This window comes from Stylophora pistillata, chromosome 5, assembly GCF_964205215.1.
Source record: "Stylophora pistillata chromosome 5, jaStyPist1.2, whole genome shotgun sequence".
NCBI lineage: Eukaryota > Metazoa > Cnidaria > Anthozoa > Scleractinia > Pocilloporidae > Stylophora > Stylophora pistillata.
Genome location: NC_142523.1, coordinates 6,216,871 through 6,242,923, shown reverse-complemented (window position 1 = coordinate 6,242,923; position 26,053 = coordinate 6,216,871). Strand labels below are relative to the sequence as shown.

The 26,053-nt window shown below is 39.9% G+C and overlaps 5 protein-coding genes and 1 pseudogene across 5 annotated transcripts in view; 5 read left to right on the top strand and 1 right to left on the bottom strand.

Annotated features, from left to right (window-relative positions):
* LOC111325029 (uncharacterized) overlaps positions 1-26,053 on the top strand; it is a 225,318-nt gene that overhangs the window by 149,125 nt on the left and 50,140 nt on the right. Inside the window, exon 39 of the mRNA XM_088759636.1 lies at positions 878-963. Within this exon, the coding sequence (XP_088615762.1) occupies positions 878-963 (86 nt within the window). The remainder of the gene's footprint in view (positions 1-877; positions 964-26,053) is intronic.
* Positions 6,644-7,641, bottom strand: LOC148730011 (uncharacterized). Its single transcript, XM_088759650.1, has one exon. The coding sequence runs from the start codon at positions 7,639-7,641 to the stop codon at positions 6,802-6,804; it is 840 nt and encodes a 279-aa protein (XP_088615776.1). The 3' UTR covers positions 6,644-6,801.
* On the top strand, positions 11,620-13,249 carry LOC148730010 (uncharacterized; annotated as a pseudogene).
* On the top strand, positions 14,389-16,571 carry LOC148730009 (uncharacterized). The gene has a single exon (XM_088759651.1). The coding sequence runs from the start codon at positions 14,389-14,391 to the stop codon at positions 15,160-15,162; it is 774 nt and encodes a 257-aa protein (XP_088615777.1). The 3' UTR covers positions 15,163-16,571.
* LOC148730008 (uncharacterized) lies at positions 16,868-17,644 on the top strand. Its single transcript, XM_088759656.1, has one exon. The coding sequence runs from the start codon at positions 17,209-17,211 to the stop codon at positions 17,635-17,637; it is 429 nt and encodes a 142-aa protein (XP_088615782.1). The 5' UTR covers positions 16,868-17,208; the 3' UTR covers positions 17,638-17,644.
* Positions 18,069-18,698, top strand: LOC148730007 (uncharacterized). The gene has a single exon (XM_088759654.1). The coding sequence runs from the start codon at positions 18,069-18,071 to the stop codon at positions 18,696-18,698; it is 630 nt and encodes a 209-aa protein (XP_088615780.1).

The following is a 26,053-nucleotide window of genomic DNA, read 5'->3' as shown; positions in this document are numbered from 1 at the left end:
CTGAGAGCTTGGTAACTGGCTGCTTAATGACAATTAGCTGGCAACTCAACAAGTAAGTCAGGAAATTGAAGAAGTTGCTTTCATTTGATGTATGATTTTTGCCATTTTATTTCAGAGCACGTTTGAATTTCTGTTATAATTACAATTCTTTAGGGACTCCTTTTAAGGCGAAAGAAAAATAACATCTCAATTTGTCAGGGTCGATGAATTGAAGTTCCCCAGTTACATCCATTAATTCCTTAAACCAGAGTAACATCAAACCATGTCTGATTTTCCACTTGTATGCTTTGATAAACTTTAATATACCTCAATTTCTTGCTTAAAGATCTTAGTATGTCAGCTGTAAAGGTGTGTTCTATATTTGACATCTGCGTGTAATGAATCGCACTTAATAAAAATCCCGAACGAACCCCAAAATACAGGCATCACAAGTTACACGGACAACAAAATAAAACCCCCCTCAAGCATCAGCTATGAGTAAAAACCAGCCATCTTGAGGGCAATATTTTACTTAGAGTTTTTTCAGTACGAAAAAAGTTTTGGGATTTTCAGCATCAACTTTAAAGTAAACCCAATTAACAGTTTGTTTAATTAGCTGAGTTGAAAATGTAAATTGGTGACAGTAAAGAGTTTTAAAGCTGACGTTTCGAGCGTTAGGCCTTCGTCAAAGCGATAACCAAGGGCTAATGCTGGAAATGTCAGCTTTAAAACTCTTTTCTGTCGCCAATTTACAATATCAACTCAGTTGATGAAGCCAAATTATCTGGTCATGCCCTCCACCGACGTAATACCACAGTTTCTTTAGATATGTACCACTTTCATCCATCTGAGATTTGTTGGTTGATTAGCTAAGTCTAAATTTTATTTCTATGTATAGATTGTCTGAAGATTTAAGCGTTAATGAAGAAGACTTACAAGCAAGTCATGTTTTAGAGCTTGCTGAGGCAGTCAAAAATCAATCGAGTAAGTAAACGCGGCAAGCCTTTCAAATTCCTATAACAAACGGCCCTCCGCAGCGCTCTTAAGCTACTTTCAAAAATTCTCAAAATCAAAGGATCAAAGGAAAATGGTAATAAAGACCTTCAAAGAAACGCTTGCCATTCTCCTGAAATTGCCGAGAAAGTTACAGTGAATGAATGCCCCCATTTGAATATAAAGATACCTCCTTACACTTCACCAAAGTAAATCCTCATTTAGTAAAGAGACGCGTGTTAAGTTGAAGATTACGGGGTATTTAGAGTAATTCAAGGTGTAAATACGGCATTACATTGCAGTAAGTCTCTCCCCTTTCCCCCACCACCAGTGGATTCCGTCCCAAGTTCAAGATATGGGGAGTTGTGAAATGTTGGGATGTTGGAAAGAAGAGAAAGGTTCTACCGTAGGTTACCACATTTCGATGTCGAATTACATGTGCAACTTTAAGTCGTGCAGCGCAGACTTAGCACAACTTGTTTGTAACAAATTTAAAATTTTTTTCAACAGTGTTAATTGCGGCTCAAAGTTCCAAACTTCGGCAAAAATCGTGCAAACACGTCCACTAAGTTCGCATGCTCTCACTTTAAATGAATCGTTCGTTGTGGAAAGTAATTTCAACTTATCAAACCCCTCATCTACCTCGGCTAGTTATTTCAGTGTGGGAAAGATTCTATAGCCGCCATTCTTCCTGTCTCTTTCGAGGAAAGTTTTAATTACGAACGTCCCCTGACTTCCAAACAAGTAAAAAACATCCCATTCCTCTTGTTGCATGTTTGGTTTTAAAATAGTGACTTAATTATACTCTGCCATGTAACCGAATTACCAAAAACACGAAACCACGCTAACCTGAATGACTCAAAATAGTTCAATGTACCCACAGTAAGTTTTGAGCAGTTGTAGTCAACCCGTTTTGAGCAACACGATCAGCAAAATTAAAGTTTTATTAACCATTTGCGTGAATTGCGATTAAATGATTTCTTTTGTCGCTGGACAAATGTATTTATCCCCCAGCAAAGTGTTTTCCGCTGTAATTAAAGAAAAATGCACTCTGTTTCTGCATAAAAAGCGACAAAGAACATCCTTGAAAATCCTTTATTACTAATTTAGTGTTGTGTTTTGCGTGTCACAACAGAAAGGCCTACCTAAATCTTGCAGCAGAAATCAGCCGTGTCGACAGCGATAAACTTAACAAGTACAGATCTCGGCCTGAAAATCGTTATAAAACGGAAAACATCTTCAGATTCTTTAAAAATAACTCATGGTGGCAACGCCTATATGGCCGTGTGCAATGGAGCTATCCGCTGACAATTTTGGTGAGATAGCCCTGCAAGTTGTGAGAATGTCGTCCCGATTTTGTTTAGATAATTTATGACATAACTAAGACACAACCTGCGATCTGATTTGTCAAAAATCTATGTATATTTGCCTGTATTCCCATAGAAAACTGAAGCATCTTCCTGTCTTGTGAAATGGCGCCACACGGGGCAAATTCCCAGATTGTAATTTTGTAAAGGCCTTTGATTTGGAGGAAGTGAAGAAGACATTTTGAACTCCAAAAAACAGCGACAAAGATTTTGTTTTTCGAACATTGCTATTTAAAATTCAGTTTAACTTACCGGTTGCTACGTTTTAAGCCTATTTTCTGTCGCTGCATGGTTAAAGGGAAAGAATTTCTTAAATTCTTGACTAGAATTCGCCACGCTGCTCCCAGAGAAGAAAAAGTTGGTGTGTTTCAACTTCAAGAAAATTGTATCGTCAAAATAACTGAATTTTCAGTTAGATATTTACTGAAAATTTTATTTACCGATGGGAACAAAAAGGACTCACAAAGTGAATATGTACTTAAGATTAACTATAATTCCGCTTGATAGATTTTTCCAAGTTTAAGCATTTTAAGCACTTTTTGTGAATTTTAAGGAGGACTCCATGAAAGCTTTAGTTCAAGCTGGGGCAATAAAAACAAATATGGTGGAAGGAAAAAAGTGTACTTTTTTCCAGTTGATATAAAAGATTTGATTGTGTAGATTTGGTACCATCCCTGATCAAACTAGGGTTTGATAGCTACCGAAGCATAGTCTTAAAAACACTCAGGCTATCGAAAAAGGTGCTCGGTAACTAGGATCAAGCTACTACCTGTTAAAATATGAGAAGTTGTTACTCACATTTACGACTTAGTTTATACTTTAACATCATCCAAGAACTAATCAAGATTACATTTATTCATGCGTTTCGTATCAAACATTTTTGTGGAATATAACTGGGCTGTTTTCTTGTATATTCCACTTAACCTTAACCCTTAGTCTAGTTGTTGCTACCCATGCAAATCTGATCCATAAAAATGGAACTTCTCTTTGTTACAGATTACAAAGTGAATTATAACCGAGAAGCAGTGACCTCTCCTCCCGACGAAATAACGAATGTTGCATCGCGCCTCCAAGAAGGAACTGCTACAGGTACTTCCACCACTGATTTTGCTACTGCTGCTCCAGCTGTTCTTTTACATGGGAGACTATCATCTTTTGAAATAAGTTATCGGTTTGTTGAAAACTGAGAGAACCCTCAAACTCATTAATTACTTGTTACTCGAAATCTTCCGTTATCACAACATTGAAGTGTTTTTATCCCTCGAGGATACCTATCCCCCTTAAAGGGCCACGCTCAACCAGCGTGCTTTGCGCGCTATTTTCATATTTATTATCTGGGTACTCGATACTTCTTCTCACAAACTGAAGGGAAACGGCAAAGAATACCACAACAAACAAAATAGAAAGAGGGCATTATCACCCAGAGTACAACTTAATCGCTTCTTTAGAAGAGGTATATTGACGACGTGTTCTGTTGTGGAACAGAACCAAAGACAAATTAAGGGAATTTGTAAGACGGGTGAGCAGCTACATTCTGTACTTCAAATGTACCACGATGCAATCACCATTCACGGTTGAAATATCATACTTAGATATTATATTCTTGGACAAAAAAGTGTAAGAAAACTGAGGGCTTAACAGGAAATCTACCCTTGACGTCTACGTATTACAAAGAGACGAAGACCTTCGAACACTTAAGTCTTTATTCGTGTCTTTCACCAGGCGCAAAGAAAGGATTCCTAAAACGAGAAGCTTTACGCCTTCTATGAATAATTTCGTCAAGCTCCACGTTTAATAAGAACTCGCAGTGTTTCAAAATACGCTTAAAGAATATAAGATATCAAGATGAAATTAAGGAGAAATGTATCTCTGAATTTGATCTCACCGGAGGTGAAAAGTCACTCAAACACTTTCACGGGATTAGGCTTGAGATCAATTGTGAATGTTTCCCCGTTCGACGGTCATCCAAATGCCAAGAGGAGGTTTCTATTTGACTTTCCTCCAAAATGCTGTGAAGCAGGATTTTTGTAGACTTGCTCCTCATTTTCTTTCCATATCCCATGCCTTTCGCTCATTCTATTGAAGAAACCAAATGAGGGTATCAAAGCCAGTTCTCGATCAACATTGCAAAGATTTTATTCGAATAATATTGCTCACACGGCGGCTTTCCCTTTCTCTAACACAGAAAATACTGAGAGAGGCCACTGTCCCGAAATGAATCCTGGTTGAGTGTGGCCCGTCATTTTTTATTTTATTTTTTCTTTTCCATCAGCCATTGTAACGAGTTACTCAACAAGGAGCGATGACACTCCACAACCTTTTGAAGGAAGTGTGGACTTTCACAAGAATTCATTGAAAGGTGAGAAAAACTGACTTCTTCTTCTTTAGCTCCTTTGGTGCTAACACATTTCGTCTTCTTTGTCATGCGAATGGGGCATAAATGCTTGAGGCATTTGTTTTGGTGACAAAAGTAAGGTCCAAGTAGTAGGAAAAGGGGGTTTCTGGCACATTTTTTAAAATTGCCTGAAAAACAGGGCATTTTTGAAAAATGATTTTTTTCATTTTTTATCTCATTTAAAAATGAAAGACGATGATTTCAAGGCAAAATGATTGGCACATTTTTTTTTTCAAAAATCAAAGCAAAATTGAAGAATTTTGAGATTTGATTCAGTGGGTTTCTGGTACATTTTTTAAAATTGCCTGAAAAACAGGGCAGTTTTGAAAAATTATTTTTTTTAAATTTTTTCTCATTTAAGAAAAAAACGACGATGTTTTTGAGGCAAATTGATTGATGCAGTTTCTTTCAAAAATTAAAGAAAAATTGAAGAATTTTGAGATTTGATTCAGTAGTAGGAAAAGGGGATTTCTGGCACAATTACCTGAAAAACAGGGCAGTTTTGAAAAAAATTCAGTTGCCTAAAAACCAAGGCAGTTTAATCGTGTTTTGAAGGACATTTTGAAAAATGATTTTAATTTTTTTATCTCATTTTAAAATGAAAGACGATGATTCCAAGGCAAAATGATTGGCGCATTTTTTTCTTTCAAAAATCAGAGCAAAATTGAAGAATTTTGAGATTTGATTCACAAAACAATCTCAAAGTGCGTTAGAACCATCAGAAAAAACTAGTGACAATATCTCAGAAAAAACTCATGATCGCGTTATTAATATGTCACACTTTCAAGCTCTCTGTTGGCGATGTTGAGCTGAGCATCAGAGAGAATGAAGATGTGACATTTAACATTTCCTGAACCCGATCCTTTCCTGTTAATTGCAAGATGAACTCCATACTTTGTATTCACCAATCTCAATCCTGAACCATGAAGATCATTGTCTCTCATACTTTTAAGATCGATAAAGAGACCGATCCTCTCTCCAGCATAAAAGTCTGTTGCATTCATCGCGCTGTTCTCCTTCCCAAATCTTCTAAAGACGTCTTCCCACATATCTCTCTCCTGCATTCCTTGGCTGTAAATCTTATTTGGAATACCATCAACAGTCAGCTTAACATCAGTGATGTTGGGATTAAACGTCTTTTCACTATTTACTGTTCCTGCTGTGTATGTCTCATGAAAGAGAAGAAGAAGCCCCTTCATAGATCTCCTTGGAACATTGATGCTTTCATTGATGATTGTGTCGGAACCTTTATCTATTGAGATTGTCTAGAGATGAGTGATATGCTCGTACATGAATCTCTTTCCATTTTTATAGTTAGAAAGGGCTTCATCAGCGAGTTTTTGGCTGTGAATGACTTCATACTCAAGCTGGATGTCAGTCAATTTATAATAAAGTTTTGTTGGCTCGGATCCCTTCACAACACTACCAGCAGGTGCAAGCCTGAGCTCGAAGAGAAGCTCATCAGAAAGAGCTCTTGGGAAAAAGACTCCATGATCTTTCAAAATATCATGATCCAATGGAATCCTGTATATGTTTCTATACACTTCATTGAGCTTATTTTCTTTATCAACGCCCGAAGTCTTATCTCCAGCGTTGCATCTGATTTTCGAAAGATCTTCAGACTGAATACCTTCTCTGAACATGTTTGCCCTCTCATTCTCAGTCAAGAAGAGGTCCTCCCAAAGCTTGAATAATTTATGTAATAGCGAAAATCAGACCTGAAAAAAATCAGGCCTGTACGGGATTCGAACCACTGACCTCTGCGATACTAGTGCAGCGCTCTACCAATTGAGCTAACAAGCGAACTGGGAGCAGGCCGTTAAGTTGATTCGTAATAAACCCGTGAAAGTGATAAATCAGATACAATGAATATATGAAGTTCATATATTTTGAACTGCGGTATTAGATACGTATGGCACGATCCTCGCAGTAGATAGCGCTATTTATGTAATAGCGAAAATCAGACCTGAAAAAAATCAGGCCTGTACAGGATTCGAACCACTGACCTCTGCAATACTAGTGCAGCGCTCTACCAATTGAGCTAACAAGCCAACTGGGAGCAGGCCGTTAAGTCGATTCATAATAAACCCGTGAAAGTGATAAATCAGTAATAAATGTGCTCTGTGTGTTCAAAAGAAGATTTGAAGGCATGAGCCAATTATCTGGTGAGATTGCAAGATCAAGTCTGACTTTCGCCTCATCAATCGCGAGCTGAAACCTCTGTATGCTCTTTGAGATGTCTGTCATTCTTATTGCATCCTCAACTAATACAAGGAACTCACGCTGAGCCTCTTTCGCACTTCCTGATTCCCCCAAGATGGACGATCTTACATTGACTTGTGAACCAAGAATACAATAAACAAATGCCTCAATCGACTGATTCAATCTCGCCATCCTGGCTTGCGCCAAGCCTTCCAACTTATCTGCCATGAGAAACTCAAACTGTTTTTCAACTTTAACATTGTCATTCCTTATGAAATATATCAGATTGCCTTTTATAGCTTCCCCACCTTCATCGCTGAACTTGTTGTCACCAGGACATGGGATTGCAGTTGCCATAGGTCCAGTATTTGTGACATAAATGAAAACAGATCCGAGATCGTGATTGCCACCTTCTTTGAAGCGGAAGTCTGTGCTTGACGAAATTCCAAATTCTGAACACAATCTTTTGAACGACGGCTGAGCGTGGTTATTTTTCATCTGACTGAAAGTTGAGTCGCTCGGGAGAGCTGATTCACTCTGTATTCCACCCATCTCAAAGAGAATTCTTCTGATTGTGAAATAAATGTGAAACTGCAGAAACGACTTGATCTGTTCTGGAACCATGTCAAGCAGTTCACGAGAGATTCCACAGCCTGAAGTAGCGCACCACACAGCAAAGTTGAGTTGTTGAGGCCAGTTGCTCATATTTGGCCCAGAAAGCCATCTCTTTGATTCTGCGCCTAACCTGTGCTGAATTTTCATTCTTGTGAATATTTCTCTGAATTTTGCTTCGAAATATTGATTTGGGGTGACAAATATCTTTATCGCTTCATTAAGGTGACTTTTCGCATTCTCGTGAAATGGAACTGCTGTAACCTCCTTAATTGCAGAAGGATTCAAAGTGAGCTCAATGGGAAATTCTGCTATTCCAAGCGCGTGCTTCATTTCATCATCCCAGTCTTTTCTGATTGATCCTGAGACACTAGTTTGAACACCATCAGCTCGATTTAAGTAAACTTTTGCTTTTCCCACCTTATTGCTAAAGAATGTTACCTGCACGTTGAACTTGCTCAAATCTGCATTCGGTTAATGTGCTTGGAAATCATTCCAGGCTTTTGTTCTTTTTTTCTCGGCAATTCTTTTTGCTTCATCTGATCTTAACCACGCAATGAACATTTTAATTTGTTTTTTTAAAATCAAAATGGTTTTGTTGACGATTATTGAAGTTTCAAATGATTTCACAGTTCTCTTCAAAGAACCTCTTTTGAATCTTGTTTAGCGAAGCGTTGAGCATATCAGGCTGGTGAGCTGTTCTCTTTACAACTCATGGCACAACTTGAGTCGATTGAGTCAGTTTGCTAGACATAACGTCTCGTAGTCACGTTCGACGCACTAAAAACTACTATAAAACGAATACAAGAATTGTAAAGACGTGTAAAATGGTATATAAAAAGTCACTTGTAAAAATGTAGCGGAATTCCAAATCGATTTCGATCAATTACGATCCTCATCAGTAGTACTCCGCCATGTTTAAAATACTCATAAATAATTGTTCATATAAGTGACTCTGAAATGTCCACACTTCTTCCAGGCTTCATGTAAGCGGTCATGATGTATCAATCACAGCTCTTTTTTCAAATCCCACGAGCTGTGATTGATACATCATGACCGCTTACATGAAGCCTGGAAGAAGTGTGGACATTTCAGAGTCACTTATATGAACAATTATTTATGAGTATTTTAAACATGGCGGAGTACTACTGATGAGGATCGTAATTGATCGAAATCGATTTGGAATTCCGCTACATTTTTACAAGTGACTTTTTATATACCATTTTACACGTCTTTACAATTCTTGTATTCGTTTTATAGTAGTTTTTAGTGCGTCGAACGTGACTACGAGACGTTATGTCTAGCAAACTGACTCAATTATCGAACACGTTCCTGGCCTCGGCCCACAAAATTTCATCACAACAACTTGAGTCACTCTGGAGAAATATCTATATTTGATGCTCAGGACAATTTATCTGTAAAGACCATTCCTGAAGGAAATTATTCACTGAAAAGCCTTGGTGAAGCTCTTGTGGATAGATTGAAAAACGAAGGAGTCAAAGCTTGGCTGAATGCCTCAAGGGCAAGTTTGGAAATTAAAAATCCTCAAAACAAAAAGATTCTTCTTGATAATGATCTGGCTGATCTTCTTGGAATTAAACGGCGTTTGCAAAAAACAAATTTTTTCAAAACTTTTTCATCATTTAACAACTATCTTGTCCACTGCGATCTTTTGGATGAGAATGAAAATTTATTCAATGGAAGGCCGTCACAAGTTCTTGCATGTTTTGACATTGCAGGAGAACCCTTTGAGAGGGTAAACTATTTTTCTGAAACCCCATCACCGCGAAAAATATCTCAAAGGAATGACATCACATCAATGAAGATTTCTGTGACTGATGAAAATGATAAAATAGTTGATTTTAATGGAATGCCAATGAGATTTGAGTTTGAGATAATCTAATTATAAAAAATGTCTGATGAAAATATTTTACGAAGTGCACCACCGCTTTATCCTTCTCTCCCAAATTCAGGCTCTGATTTCAGGTTGAAAAAGATTTGTGATTGCCAGAAGGAAATTGAAAATGAGATTTCACTTCACCAGAAAGTCGCAAAAAAATACAAGAGAGTAAAAGCTGTGCTGCACAACATCGTCAGTCACATCCATCACGGCAGCTCTTTTGTCGATAGGTGGTTTCGCAGGTGCTTTGAGCGGTGTGGGAATTATAATTTCTGTGCCTTTGACAAGCATTGCGGGCTTGCTTGCTTTCGCGTCTGCCACGACGACGCTCGCAAACAAATCTCTCGTGAAAAAGACTGAAAAACATGAAAAAACCGTCTCTCTCGCTGAAGCAAAGCAACGAACAATCAGCAGACTCGTGTCAAAGGCCTTGAAAGACTCTTCAATAACAGATGCCGAATTCGCCTCGATACTGAGCGAAATTGATCAATATTATTCTCTGAAAAAAGAACTCAGAAAAAATAATTCACGAAATTCTCCAGAAGAAGTTGAGGAAGAGACTGCAACTCTCAGAGAGGAAATAAAAAAAGAATACCAAAAAATTTGGGCTCTCTGCTTACACTCGCAAAGAATTGAGAATTGAATTTGACAAAAGAGCGAGTGGGTTTTCTTTGTTTATTTCAAGACAAAATCATGAATTAAAACTTGGTTTCTTCTGCTGTTTCTGGTTTGAAATGATATTTTTTCTTCCGCGACAAGGATGTAAACATGAAAAAATTTGTCTGATGCATCAGACAAATTTTCATTGGTGGATGATTTCCATAACAACCCTGTCGTCTTTGCGTGGTATTTTGAAAAAACAGACAGGTGAATTTAAATTATTCAAATTCGCCATCTTTCATCATGTCAAATTTCTCTCACAAATAAGTTTTTCTGGTCTGATCTTCTTTTGATGAAATTTCTTTGATTATCCAGTGCATATTTAATACCAGAAGAATTCGAAATTCCACAATCTTTGGCGGCTTCTCCGAGTGATTGATATTCTTTGCGAAAACCCGTTTCATCACTCACTTCAACCTTCCGTTTGTCTTTCAAAGGACAGTAGCCGAGCATTTCTTTCAATTCTTTGCTTGGAATCTTGTTTCTGTATTTTATTCCACAGGCTTTGGCAATTTCTCTGAAATCTTTTATGCTTATTGGAATCAAATTTTTCTTTTCTTCCATTTTTTATATTTTTTTGAAATATTTTTTATATTATACAAAAATGTCAGGAAGTCGAGAAGCGAAGCGAGAAGAATTAGAAATGAATGAAGCAGACAAAGAATCCCGCTTTTTCTGTAAATTTCGAGATCCAGCAGGAAAAATAAAAACACAAACAGTGAGATTATTAAAACCATTGAAATGGACTCTTGATGATTATGATCTTCTTAGCGACGAAGAAAAGAGAGAAGTTGATAGAAGACTCAGAAAAAGCAAAAATTTTCTCGTTCAAAGGCGCCTTGAAGCCAAATATCTTGAACCGAAAAAGGAATATCAAAAATGGTTGAGAGACGAGCGTGAAAAGATAACAGGCCATCAATTCACTATGATGTACATAGATTTTGATCTCATTCACAAGATAAAAAATAAATTTTGGAAAAACAGAATAGAAGAAGATAGATTAAGACTGAAGAAAACTTATCGCTTTCCAAAAGATATGGATGAAGACCTCTTTCTGCTTTTGACAGATGAAGAAATAAAAGATCACTGCGAAGGCTAGCGAGGGGAGGTCAGAAAAATTTCACAATTTACTTTGAAAAGAAAAGCAGATTTTTATAATTACTACACTGATCTTATTCCAGCAAATTTCCAAAAATAATTTTCTAAAGCTGAAAAAAAACCGAGATAAAATTTTATAAAAATATAAATTTTTTATATTCTTATAAAAAATGGAGAACTGAAATGTTAAAGAATTAAAAGCCGAGGCAAAACGACTTGGGCTAAAAAAATATTCAAGCCTCACAAAGCAGGAGCTGATTGAGTTGATATCAAACATTATTGACCACCCAATTCCAGCAGATTTCAATGTTCCAGTTCTCAGACCAACAAGAAATTCTGGGCAGCAAAGAACACAGTCGCTAACGCTTGATCCGCAAGAGTAAAGGAGAACAGAAATAAGAGAAATTGAAGAGATGCTTGGATTCAGACCATACGTCACCACTTCGGATGACGCGACAATAGCAGATGAATGGAACGAGTTCGTTGAAAACTACGAAAATAGTCCATTTACAGTTCGAGAGTCAGCATCTGCATTGAGAGGTTTTGCAAGACAATTCAGAATAGATGGAGTTGAGGGTTTTGGGCCAAATCAATTCATGCAGGAGGCAAAACCAGCAGTCTTGAAAATCATGAGAGAGAACCGCCAGACAAAACTCAAGATGATTCTTTCTTGCAAGATGAAGAGGCGAGCTATGGATGGAGAAGTTCAGTATCTTGACGCTTATTTCCACACCAAGACAATTGAAAATCTTAATGCAACTGATGAAAGTGAAACGTATGAAAGATTTGTTCAAACTATTTAGGAAAGAATTGAAGAATTCAACAATAACGGAAGTAACTGGGAGTTTCACAGAGTCATTTCACTTGAATTGCATCTTGTAGAGTACAACCCTTTGAACGGCAGCTCTTACAGCGAACTTCCAAAAGAGCTTAAAGGAAAAAAAGCAGTAATCAATGTGGAAAATCAAGATAATGAATGTTTTAAATGGTGCATTACAAGAGTGCTTTATCCAGTTGAGAAAAACCCTCAATGAACAACAAAGATTCTTAAAGAACAATCTGATCGACTCGACTGGAGAGGAATCAACTTCCCGGTTGAGCTTGACAAGATAAAAAAGTTTGAAAAACAGAACGAAAATATCGCGGTAAACGTGTTTGGTTATGAAAGTGAGGCCAGAGTCTATCCTCTCAAGCAAGTCACCAGCCAAAGAAAGGAATCAGGTGATCAATCTTCTTCTTATCGAGAAAGATGCAGTTGCTAATAAGCACTACTGCTTGATAAACAACATTAGCAGGCTTCTCTCGAGTCAAGTTTCAAAGCATAAAGAACCAAAAGAATTTTGTGTCAGGTGTTTGAATCACTTTTCAAGCAGAGAAAAGCTTGCGGAGCAAGAGGTGCTTTGCGCAAACGATGAGGCTGTCAAGATTCAAATGCCAAAAAAAGGAACTTTTATCAAATTCAAGAAACATAACCAATCATTAAGGGTGCCCTTTGTTGTTTATGCTGACTTTGAATCTTTCAATAAACCTTTTCACTCTTGTGAGCCAAGAAGCGACAAGAGCTTCACCATTAAATATCAAAAACATGAACCGTCCGGCTTTTGCTATAAGGTTGTCTGCTTTGATGACCAGCTTTATTCTCAAGAGCCATTCATCTACATAGCAAAGTCTGATGATGAGGATGTTGCTCAGATCTTTGTTGAAATGCTAGAAGAGAACATCAAGAAGATTCACAAAAAATTTGACTTTGAAAAGAAGATGATCTTCACTGATGAAGACAAGAAAATGTTCAATGCGGCAAAGTGCTGTTGGATATGTGGTGAGTCTTTCCCCACTGATCCTGTTGTGCTCGCTTTGATTGGCAACTCGCGCGACAAAGTTAGAGATCATTGTCATTTCACTGGCAAGTATAGAGGAGCTGCACACAGAAATTGCAATTTCAATTCGCAAAGCCAAAGTTCACTCCTGTCATATTTCACAACTTGGCTGGCTATGACTCTCATCTTTTCGTCAAGAATCTTGGAAAGACTGAGGGAGACATAAAATGCATTCCCAATAATGAAGAGAAGTACATCAGCTTCAGCAAATCTGTTGCTGTTGGCTCTTACACCAACAAAGAAGAAGTTACCATCAAGACTAAGCTTCGCTTTATCGATAGTTTTAAGTTCATGGCTTCTTCTCTCGATAAACTGGTCAGTAATCTGAGCCACGATAAGCTGAAGAAAACTGGGGAGGTGTTTAGAGACGCTGACATCGAGTTGATCTCAAGAAAGGGTGTTTATCCATATGATTACATGAGCAGCATTGAAAAGTTTGGAGAAACAGAACTTCCACCAAAAAGAGAGTTTTACTCAAAGCTTAATGACTGTGATATAAGTGAAGAAGATTATGAGCATGCAAAAAAATCTGGAATGAGTTCAAGATGAAGAACATGGGTGATTATCATGATCTTTATCTCAAATCAGATGTTCTCTTGCTTGCAGATGTGATTGAAGAATTCAGAAACGTCTGTCTTGAGAATTACAATCTCGATCCTGCTTGGTATTACACTGCTCCTGGATTGGCTTGGGATGCAGCATTGAAGGTGACAAAAGTTGAGCTTGAGCTTTTGAGTGATCCAGACATGCTTCTGATGTTTGAGAAAGGAATTCGTGGAGGAATCTCAATGATCCCAAATCGCTATGGAAAAACAAACAACAAATACAAGAATTTAAAGTTTGACAGAGAAAAACCATCAAAATATCTGACTTATCTTGACACAAACAATCTTTATGGATGGGTAATGTGAAAACCTCTTCCTGTCAGAGGTTTCAAGTGGATGAGTCAAGCAGAGATTGGAGACTGGGGAGTGAGCGAGAGAAATATTCCCTGCATTCTTGAGATGGATCTTGAATATCCAGAAGAGCTTCATGATCTTAACAACGATTATCCTCTTGCTCCAGAGAGAATCATGATCAACTCAAGCAAAGTTGAGAAACTTGCGCCAAATCTGAACGATAAGAAGAAATATATCATTCATCACCAGAATCTTAAACAGTGCCTTGAACTCGGCTTGAGAGTGAAAAAGATTTACAGAGGAATCAAATTTGAAGAAGAACCTTGGCTGAAAAGTTATATAGAGCTCAACACAAATTTTGCACACAAATGCAAAGAATGAATTTGAAAAGGATTTCTTCAGGTGGATGAACAACTCTGTGTTTGGAAAAACAATGGAAAACATCAGGAAACGAGTTGATGTGAGGCTTCTCAACAATCGAAAGAAAGCACAAAAGCTTTCAGCAAAACCAAACTTCAAGCATTGCACAATATTTGACGAAAATCTCATTGCAATACATATGGGGAGAACAGCAAGAAAGTTTGACAAGCCAGTTTTCTGTGGAATGGTTATTCTTGATCTCAGCAAGACTTTGATGTACGATTTCCACTACAACTACATAAAAAAGAAATATGGAGATAAAGCCAAGCTTCTTTTCACAGACACTGACAGTCTCATGTATGAGATTGAAACTGAAGACTTTTACAAGGACATAGCAGCAGATGTTGAAGAAAAGTTTGATACCAGCAACTTTCCAGAAGACCACATTTCAAAGATCCCAACTGGTTGCAACAAAAAAGTTGTGGGCATGATGAAAGATGAGGCTGGTGGAAAGATTATTGAGGAGTTTGTTGGATTGAGAGCAAAACTTTACAGCTACAAGGTTCTTGAGGGCAAAGAAGAGAAGAAATGGAAGGGAATCAAGAAGACTGTGATAAAGAAGAATATAACTCACGAAGACTACAAAAAGTGCTTATTTAGCAGAAACATACAAATCAGAAAGATGAATGTAATTAGATCACACAGACATGAGATATTCAGTGAGACCATCAACAAGATTGCTCTGAGCGCAAATGATGATAAGAGAATCATAAGAGAAGACAAGATCTCAACTTTTTCACATGGCCACTATAAAATATGAATCCTCAGAATATTCCTTTCAATGCATTAATAGTTGAACCAACAAATTCAGGAAAGACAAAATATGCCGTCAATCTTTTGAGCAATAAATTCAATCGGAAGTTCCATTATATTTTTTTGATTTGTCCAACATTCATCCACAACAAAACTTATAATAATTTTGGAGATTTAGACAAAGACCTCTTTATCTTGACTCCACTTCAAAACCAGATTGATTTTTGTCTCAAGCTCATTAGTTTTGTTTATGAGGGAACTAATACACTTATCATCCTTGATGACTGTGTGGCTTCAGAGGATGTGAAGCAGAGGACAAATGAACTCGTGAATTTAGCATTTAGTGCAAGACATAAGGGAATCAGTGTTTGAATGCTCACACAGCAGATGACAAGTATCGCAAAACCATTCAGAGAAAACATTGCTGCACTGGTTCTATTCTACACACCTTTGGCCAGGGATATGAAGGCAACATTTGATGATTATGCAGGTGATTTGACGAAAGAAGAGCAAATTGAATTGATAGCAAAGCTGAAGAATGAGAAATATTCTCATCTGATTTAATCACTTTGCCATCCCTTCGATATAAAATTTGAAAAAGAAATAAAATTGAGATGAGCGAAGCGAGCAAAGAACAAGAAGCAATCACAGATATTATGGCTATGAACATTCTCGAAGCAGAACCCACAAGTGATTCAGATCACCGAGAGCAACTTGCTGTTCTCGTTGCGAGTGGAAGAGCAAAGGAAATGATTGGTGCTTCTCTCACCCATAATCAAGTCAAAAGGCTTTCTGAAAAAGATGTTGAGAAGTACTTCAAAAGATCTGGGGCCTCAATCTCTTCAAAGACTTGCGATGCGATAGTCGACACATTTCTTCAGCTTTCGTGTAAAGCGTTGGCGTATTTTCTCCCTGTTGATGAAGGAAAACTCATGAAAGACTGAATGATGACTTCATTGTGAAGAGAGAACTCGGAATGATTGCAGGAAGCTTGAGTTTGAAGTATGGAAAGTACATGGCGATCGCAATTGCTGCTCTTCTCACTGCCAAAAATGTTGAAGTTCCCTTAAAACTAAATGTGGTTAATGTTGAAGTAGAAAGTAATTGTAAAGAAACTGAAAAAGAACTTGAATAAGAACTTGAATAAGAACTTGAATACGAACTTGATTAAGAACTTGAATAAGAACTTGAATAAGAACTTAAAAATAATGTGACAAGAAATAAAATGGAAGAGAAAGAATCTCAAGATCCAGCAGAGCAAGGGCGAGGGTGATAGCCCGAGCCGTCGCAGTCGTTGCCAGCACAACAAGTCACTTCAACTGATCAAAATAAGACGAAACCGAAAAAAGATCCAGGGCATGTCACTGCTGGAAAAAAACTTGCTGAACATAACAGAAGAGTTAGAGAGCAAAAAAAGGTGAGTGCTTCGAAGCAGTCAAATGTAGAGCCAGAACCAGAACCAAAACCAGAGCCATCATCATCACCATCATCATCATCATCGTTCTCACTCACTCAAATTCTTGCAGTAGCAAGTATTGTTCTTTCACTGGCTGGACTGTACTATAAAAGGAAAGAGTTGATGGAGCTCGTAAAATCACGACCAAACCCAGAACTAAAGCCAGAACCAAGGCAAATTCAGCGCATCTCTGCAGGGGAATCAGTGGAGTTGCCTCAAATTCCAAAAGGAGTAAAACCAATGGATTGATTTTTTATTGTCTTTCAAATAAAAATGTCTGATAATACACTTGTGAAAACTTTGACTGATTCAGCTACATTGACTGGATTGGCTGCTGGAATTGGATGGGTGGCAAAGAGAGTTATCAAAGAACCAATGACTTCTGATCCGAGTTCAATTCTCATGAACTATGTAAAGTTCACTCTCGTGATCGCTGGATCAATCGCAGCAAAAAGATATCTTGAAGAACAGGAGATTTTGCCATCTTAAGAAATGTTCGGCAGTCAGTGAATATTAAGACAGTCTCAATGGATGTCTTGATATTGATTCACGAGATAAGCGGAGTGAGATAGGCAGAGCATTTCTTCAAAAATAACGATGATTAATAAAATGGCAAGCATAGCAATAATGATTGGAGGAGCACTCATCAATGCAACTGCATTTGTTGATGGGAGCTATCTCGCAAAATATTTGAGTGGAGATAAAAATAGTGTTGAAGAAGAGAAGAGACATGATCTTGCTGTAGAAAAATACCAGGTAGCTTATGAGAAATATCAAGAGAATCGAACAAAGCTTCTCAATTGGATTGCAGCAAACGACCGAATCAAAAAAGAGGCAAATCAAAATTTTGTTCATACAGATTATGCTTTAAAGCTTTACAACAAGGCACATAGTGAAGAGCTTGATATGAAAGAACCACATTTTTCTAACTTCTACAAACCGAGCACACAACAGAAGCAAGGTGAAATGATTTATGCCGGAGGAATGGCTTTGGCTTTGGGTTTAGCTGCCAGTCGTTTTTTGTGAAAGCAAAAGAAAATGGAGAGAAAACTTTCAAGAGTTTACTATAGCCCGAAAGGATTTTGGAAGGGATTGGGTGCAGTGAAAAAGTTGGCAGAAGAAGCTCGGGTTCCTGAAGATGTTGCAAAGCTTTGGCTGATGAGGCAAGCCATCTGGCAGATTTATTTGCCTGCACCTAAGCATATCTCACAGCCAAAGTTTGATGTTGATTTTCCAAAGGCAGTTCATCAGGCCGATCTTTTCCTTCCTCATGACAAACTTTTAGAAAGGTCTATAAATATGCATTGACAGTAGTTGATGTTGCAGGCAGATTCAAGGCTGCTGAACCTCTCACCTCAAAAGAATCTTCTGAGGTCTCAAAGGCTTTCCAGACAATCTACAAAAAAGGACCATTGAGATGGCCAAAAATTCTTCAGGTTGATCCTGGACGTGAATTCATGGGTGAAACAACTAAAGAGATGGCAAAGCATGATGTGAAAATTAGAAGAGGAAACGTAAACGTTGATAGAGATCAAGGGATAGTTGAGCGATTTAATCGAACTTTGGGTGAGCGCCTTTTTAGTTTCCAATACGGCCAAGAGATGAACTTCAAAGACAGAACCAGATCAACAGAATGGGTGAAGAGGCTTCCAGAAGTTGTTTCAGCATTAAATCGTGAGGAGACAAGATTGACTGGAAAGAAACCAATTGACGCAATCAAAGAAAAGGTGGTTGACGCAAAGAGTTCAACTTCTTATTCAAGACCTGTTGGCTTGAAAGAAAAGAGACTTGACTATTCAAAAAACGTGAGATATCTCTATGCTCCCGGCGAGTTAGAAGGTGGACAAAGAAGAGCAACAGATCCAATCTGGTCTCTAAAAGTTTTCCATATCGAAAAAGCACTTGTGAATGAAAAAGAACCTGTTCTTTACTATCTAAAAGATGGACCAAACCGAGGATTTGTCAGAGAAGAGCTTCAGATTGTTCCACCTAAAACTGAGCTACCTCCTGAAGGAATTCGACGAAGAGAATGCTTCATAAGCCTCTATGTGTTTCTTTTGGGATTATTTCTGAGATATTGTCATTAGTTTTTTCTGATGGTTCAAATGCATTTTCAGATTGTCTTGAGAATCAAATCTCAAAATTCTTCAATTTTGCTTTGATTTTTGAAAGAAAAAAATGCGTCAATCATTTTGCCATAAAATCATCGTCTTTCATTTTTAAATGAGATAAAAAATTTAAAAAAAATCATTTTTTAAGAATGTCCTTAAAAACACGATTAAACTGCCTTGTTTCTGAGGCAACTGAATTTTTTTCAAGACTGCCCTGTTTTTTCAGGTAATTGTGCCAGAAATCCCCTTTTCCTACTACTGAATCAAATCTCAAAATTCTTCAATTTTTCTTTAATTTTTGAAAGAAACTGCGTCAATCATTTTGCCTTAAAAACATGGTTTTTTTTAAATGAGATAAAAAATTAAAAAAATCATTTTTCAAAACTGCTTTGTTTTCAGGTAATTTTAAAAAATGTGCCAGAAACCCACTGAATCAAATCTCAAAATTCTTCAATTTTGCTTTGATTTTGAAAAAACAAAATGCGCCAATCATTTTGCCTTGAAATCATCGTCTTTCATTTTTAAATAAGATAAAAAATGAAAAAAATCATTTTTCAAAATTGCCCTGTTTTTCAGGCAATTTTAAAAAATGTGCCTGAAACCCCCTTTTCCTACTACTGTCCATATCCTTGAACTCCAATCCCTACCCTCGTAATATGGAGGAATTTTTTCTCTTGAACTCGTTAAAGTGATGCCAATTTGAATTTCGTATTAATAATGCCATAATCCTCTATCTCGGTAGAAATGTTATTCTCAATGTTCAGAAACATCCATGTCTGTTATTGAGCCATGATGCCGCTCAATAGTGACTGTCGCTCCAAATTTGCAATTAAAAAGCATGTAATGCTTACCTTTGATGATAGTTGCAATTTTATTTATTGTGGATTCTTTTCTCGGTTGGTTGATGGAAAGTATCCTTTTTTTGTTCCATGAAGACGTAAAAGGCAAATCAGTGGTGTCCTCACGGAAATACACTGCATCGTCATACAATAACATGCGTCTCGTACCAAGTCAGCTGGGTGACCTAAATCAGGCAAAAGATTGTCACGAGCGTGCCCTAGAACCTCAGCAAGATGATTTGGCAACGTCATACCTGGGTCTTGAACTCCATCAGCTGGGTGCCCTAAACCAGGCAGAAGATTGTCACCAGCGTGCCCTAGATATTTCGTTGAAAGAGCTAGGACCTCAATATATTGATGTCGCAACAACATATGATACCCTGGGTTTTGTATACCGTCAGCTGGATGACCTAAAGCAGGCAGAAGATTATCACAAGCGTGCCCTAGATATTCGGTTGAAAGAGCTAGGACCTCAACATATTGATGTCGCAACGTCATATGATAACCTGGGTCTTGTACACCGTCAGCTGGGTGACCTAAAGCAGGCAGAAGATTATCACAAGCGTGCCCTAGATATTCGGTTGAAAGAGCTAGGACCTCAGCATATTGATGTCCCAACGTCATATGATAACCTGGGTCTTGTACACCGTCAGCTGGGTGACTAATAGCAGGCAGGAGATTATCACAAGCGTGCCCTAGATATTCGGTTGAAAGAACTAGGACCTCAGCATATTGATGTGGCAACGTCATATGATAACCTGGGTCTTGTACACCGTCAGCTGGGTGTACTAAAGAAGGCAGAAGATTATCACAAGCGTGCCCTAGAACCTCAGCAAGAGGATTTGGCAACGTCATACGATCACCTGGGTCTTGTACTCCATCAGCTGGGTGACCTAAACCAGGCAGAAGATTGTCACAAGCGTGCCCAAGATATTCGGTTGAAAGAGTTAGGACCTCAGCATGTTGATTTCGCAACGTTATATGATGACCTGGCTCTCTTATACCGTCAGCTGGCTGGCCCAATGTGGGCAAAAGATTATCACAAGCGTACCCGAGATAATTGGTTAAGAGAGCTGGGACTTTACTATGTTGATGTCAAAACGTCATTCAATAACGAGGGTCTTGACCACCGTCACCTGGGTGACCTAAGACGGGGAAAAGATTATAACAAGCGTGCCCTAGATATTCGGTTGAAAGAGCTAGGACCTCAGCATATTGATGTCGCAACGTCATATGAGAACCTGGGTCTTGTACACCGTCACCTGGGTGACCTAAAGCAGGCAGAAGATGATCACAAGTGTGCCCTAGATATTCGGTTGAAAGAGCTAGGACCTCAGCATATGGATGTCGCAACGTCATATGATAACCTGGGTCTTGTACACCGTCAGCTGGGTGACTTAAAGCAGGCAGAAGATTATCACAAGCGTGCCCTAGATATTTGGTTGAAAGAGCTAGGATCTCAATATATTGATGTCGCAACGTCATATGATAACCTGGGTCTTGTACACCGTCAGCTGGATCGCCTAAAGCAGGCAGAAGATTATCACAAGCGTGCCCTAGATATTCGGTTGAAAGAGCTAGGACCTCAGCATATTGATGTCGCAACGTCATATGATAACCTGGGTCTTGTACACCGTCAGCTGGGTGAACTAAAGCAGGCAGAAGATTATCACAAGTGTGCCCTAGAACCTCAGCAAGATTATTTGGCAGCGTCATACGATCACCTGGGTCTTGTACTCCATCAGCTGGGTGACCTAAACCAGGCAGAAGATTGTCACAAGCGTGCCCAAGATATTCGGTTGAAAGAGTTAGGACCTCAGCATGTTGATGTCGCAACGTTATATGATATCCTGGCTCTCCTATACCGTCAGCTGGGTGGCCCAATGCGGGCAAAAGATTATCACAAGCGTGCCCGAGATAATCAGTTCAAAGAGCTGGGACTTTACTATGTTGATGTCGCAACGTCATACAATAACGAGGGTCTTGACCACCGTCACCTCGGTGACCTAAGGCGGGGAAAAGATTATCACAAGCGTGCCCTAGATATTCGGTTGAAAGAGCTAGGACCTCAGCATATTGATGTCGCAACGTCATATGATAACCTGGGTCTTGTACATCGTCAGCTGGGTGACCTAAAGCAGGCAGAAGATGATCACAAGTGTGCCCTAGATATTCGGTTGAAAGAGCTAGGACCTCAGCATATTGATGTCGCAATGTCATATGATAACCTGGGTCTTGTACACCGTCAGCTGGGTGACCTAAAGCAAGCAGAAGATTATCACAAGCGTGCCCTAGATATTTGGTTGAAAGAGCTAGGACCTCAACATATTGATGTCGCAACGTCATATGATAACCTGGGTCTTGTACACCGTCAGCTGGGTGACTTAAAGCAGGCAGAAGATTATCACAAGCGTGCCCTAGATATTCGGTTGAAAGAGCTAGGACCTCAACATATTGATGTCGCAACGTCATATGATAACCTGGGTCTTGTACACCGTCAGCTGGATGAACTAAAGCAGGCAGAAGATTATCACAAGCGTGCCCTAGATATTCGGTTGAAAGAGCTAGGACCTCAACATATTGATGTCGCAACCTCATATGATAACCTGGGTCTTGTACACCGTCAGCTGGGTGACCTAAAGCAGGCAAAAGATTATCACAAGCGTGCCCTAGAAATTCGGTGGAAAGAGCAAGGACCTCAGCATGTTGATGTCGCAACGTCATGCCATAACCTGGGTCTGGTACACCGTCAGCTGGGTGACCTAAAGCAGGCAAAAGATTATCACAAGCATGCCCTATATATTCGATTGAAACACCTAGGACCTCAGCATGTCGATATCGCAACGTCATATGTTAACCTGGGTCTTGTACACCATCAGCTGGGTGACCTAAAGAAGACAGAAGATTATCATAAGCGTGCCCTAGATATTCGGTTGAAAGAGCTAGGACCTCAGCATATTGATGTCGCAACGTCATATGATAACCTGGGTCTTGTACACCGTCAGCTGGGAGACCTAAAGCAGGCAGAAGATTATCACGAGCGAGCCCTAGATATTCGGTTGAAAGAGCTAGGACCTCAACATATTGATGTCGCAACCTCATATGATAACCTTGGTCTTGTACACCTTCAGCTGGGTGACCTAAAAAAGGCAAAAGATTATCACAAGCGTGCCCTAGAAATTCGGTTGAAAGAGCAAGGACCTGAGCATGTTGATGTCGCAACGTCATACGATAACCTGGGTCTTGTACACCGTCAGCTGGGTGACCTAAAGAAGACAGAAGATTTTCATAAGCGTGCCCTAGATATTCGGTTGAAACAGCTAGGACCTCAGCATGTCGATGTCGCAACGTCATATGTTAACCTGGGTCTTGTACACTGTCAGCTGGGTGACCTAAAGCAGACAGAAAATTATTACAAGCGTGCCCTAAATATTCGGTTGAAAGAGCTAGGACCTCAGCATATTGATGTCGCAACTTCATATGATAACCTTGGTCTTGTACACCATCAGCTGGGTGACCTAAGGCAGGCAGAAGATTATCACAAGCGTGCCCTAGAAATTCGGTTGAAAGAGCAAGGACCTGAGCATGTTGATGTCGCAACGTCATACGATAACCTGGGTCTTAACCACTGTCAGCTGGGTAACCTAAAGCAGGCAAAAGATTATCACAAGCGTGCCCTAGATATTCGGTTGAAACAGCTAGGACCTCAGCATGTCGATATCGCAACGTCATATCTTAACCTGGGTCTTGTACACCGTCAGCTGGGTGACCTAAAGCAGACAGAAGATTATCAGAAGCGTGCCCTAGATATTTGGTTGAAAGAGCTAGGAGCTCAACATATTGATGTCGCAACGTCATATGATAACCTGGGTCTTGTACACCGTCAGCTGGGTGACCTAAAGCAGGCAGAAGATTATCACAAGCGTGCCCTAGATATTCGGTTGAAAGAGGTAGGACCTCAGCATATTGATGTCGCAACGTCATATGATAACCTGGGTCTTGTACACCTTCAGCTGGGTGAGCTAAAGCAGGCAAAAGACTGTCACGAGCGAGCACTGAATGTTTGGCTGAAAAAGCTCGGACCTGAGCATGTTGATGTCGCAATGTCTTACAATAACCTGGGCCTTGTCCACTCGCTGCTGGGTGACCTAAAGCAGGCAAAAGACTTTCACGAGCGAGCCCTGTATGTTCGGCTGAAAAAGCTCGGACCTGGTAATGTTCATGTCGCAATGTCTTTTAATAACCTGGGCATTGTCCACGAGCAGCTGGGTGACCTAAAGCAGGCAAAAGACTTTCACGAGCGAGCCCTGGATGTTCGGCTGAATAAGCTCGGACCTGAGCATATTCATGTCGCAACGTCTTACAATAACCTGGGCATTGTCCACAGGCAGCTGGGTGACCTAAAGCAGGCAAAAGACTGTCACGAGCGAGCCCTGGATGTTCGGCGGAAAAAGCTCGGACGTGAGCATGTTCATGTCGCAACGTCTTATAATGACCTGGGCATTGTCCACGAGCAGCTGGGTGACCTAGAGCAGGCAGAATTTTATCACACGCGTGCCCTAGATATTCGGTTGAAAGAGCTAGGACCTCAGCATATTGATGTCGCAACCTCATATGATAACCTGGGTCTTGTACACCGTCAGCTGGGTGACCTAAAGCAGGCAAAAGATTATCTCAAGCGTGCCCTAGAAATTCGGTTAAAAGAGCAAGGACCTGAGCATGTTGATGTCGCAAAGTCATACTATAACCTGGGTCTTTACCACTGTCAGCTGGGTGACCTAAAGCAGGCAAAAGATTATCACAAGCGTGCCCTAGATATTCGGTTGAAACAGCTAGGACCTCAGCATGTCGATATCGCAAGGTCATATGTTAACCTGGGTCTTGTACACCTTCAGCTGGGTGACCTAAAGCAGACAGAAGATTATCACAAGCGTGCCCTAGATATTCAGTTGAAAGAGCTAGGACCTCAGCATATTGATGTCGCAACGTCATATGATAACCTGGGTCTTGTACACCTTGAGCTGGGTGACCTAAAGCAGGCAAAAGACTGTCACGAGCGAGCACTGAATGTTTGGCTGAAAAAGCTTGGACGTGTGCATGTTGCTGTCGCAATGTGTTACAATAACCTGGGCCTTGTCCACTCGCTGCTGGGTGACCTAAAGCAGGCAAAACACTTTCACAAGCTAGCCCTGTATGTTCGGCTGCAATTGCTCGGACCTGAGCATGTTCATGTCGCAACGTCTTTCAATAACCTGGGCATTGTCCACAGGCAGCTGGGTGACCTAAAGCAGGCAAAAGAATGTTACGAGCGAGCCCTGGATGTTCGGCTGAAAGAGCTAGGACCTCAGCATATTGATGTCGCAACGTCATATGATAACCTGGGTCTTGTACACCGTCAGCTGGGTGACCTAAAGCAGGCAAAAGATTATCACAAGTGTGCCCTAGATATTCGGTTGAAACAGCTAGGACCTCAGCATTGTGATGTCGCAACGTCATATGATAACCTGGGTCTTGTACACCGTCAGCTGGGTGACCTAAAGCAGGCAAAAGATTATCACAAGCGTGCCCTAGAAATTCGGTTGAAATAGCAAGGACCTGAGCATGTTGATGTCGCAACGTCATACGATAACCTGGGTCTTAACCATAGTCAGCTGGGTGACCTAAACCAGGCAAAAGATTATCACAAGCGTGCCCTAGGTATTCAGTTGAAACAGCTAGGACCTCAGCATGTCCATGTCGCAACGTCATATCTTAACCTGGGTCTTGTACACCGTCACCTGGGTGACCTAAAGCAGACAGAAGATTATCACAAGCGTGCCCTAGATAGTCGGTTGAAAGAGCTAGGACCTCAGCATATCGATGTCGCAACGTCATATGATAACCTGGGTCTTGTACACCATCAGCTGGGTGACCTAAAGCAGGCAGAAGATTATCACAAGCGTGCCCTAGATATTCGGTTGAAACAGCTAGGACCTCAGCATATTGATGTCGCAACGTCATATGATAACCTGGGTCTTCTACACCGTCAGCTGGGTGACCTAAAGCAGGCAGAAGATTATCACAAGCGTGCCCTAGATATTCGGTTGAAAGAGCTAGGACCTCAGCATATTGATGTCGCAACGTCATATGATAACCTGGGTTTTGTACACCTTCAGCTGGTTGACCTAAAGCAGGCAAAAGACTGTCACGAGCGAGCACTGAATGTTTGGCTGAAAAAGCTCGGACGTGAGCATGTTCATGTCACAACGTCTTACAATAATCTGGGCATTGTCCACAGGCAGCTGGGTGACCTAAAGCAGGCAAAAGACTGTCACGAGCGAGCCCTGGATGTTCGGCTGAAAAAGCTCGGACCTGAGCATGTTCATGTCGCAACGTCTTTCAATAACCTGGGCACTGTCCACGAGCAGCTGGGTGACTTAAAGCAAGGAAAAGACTTTCACGAGCGAGCCCTGGATGTTCGGCTGAAAAAGCTCGGACCTGAGCATGTTCATG

What these genes read in the sequence shown, in the direction of transcription:
- LOC148730009 (XM_088759651.1), top strand. Translation starts at nt 14,389, where the DNA reads ATGAACAACTCTGTGTTTGGAAAAACAATGGAAAACATCAGGAAACGA.
- LOC148730011 (XM_088759650.1), bottom strand. Translation starts at nt 7,641, where the DNA reads ATGAGCAACTGGCCTCAACAACTCAACTTTGCTGTGTGGTGCGCTACT.
- LOC148730008 (XM_088759656.1), top strand. Translation starts at nt 17,209, where the DNA reads ATGATTAATAAAATGGCAAGCATAGCAATAATGATTGGAGGAGCACTC.
- LOC148730007 (XM_088759654.1), top strand. Translation starts at nt 18,069, where the DNA reads ATGGGTGAAACAACTAAAGAGATGGCAAAGCATGATGTGAAAATTAGA.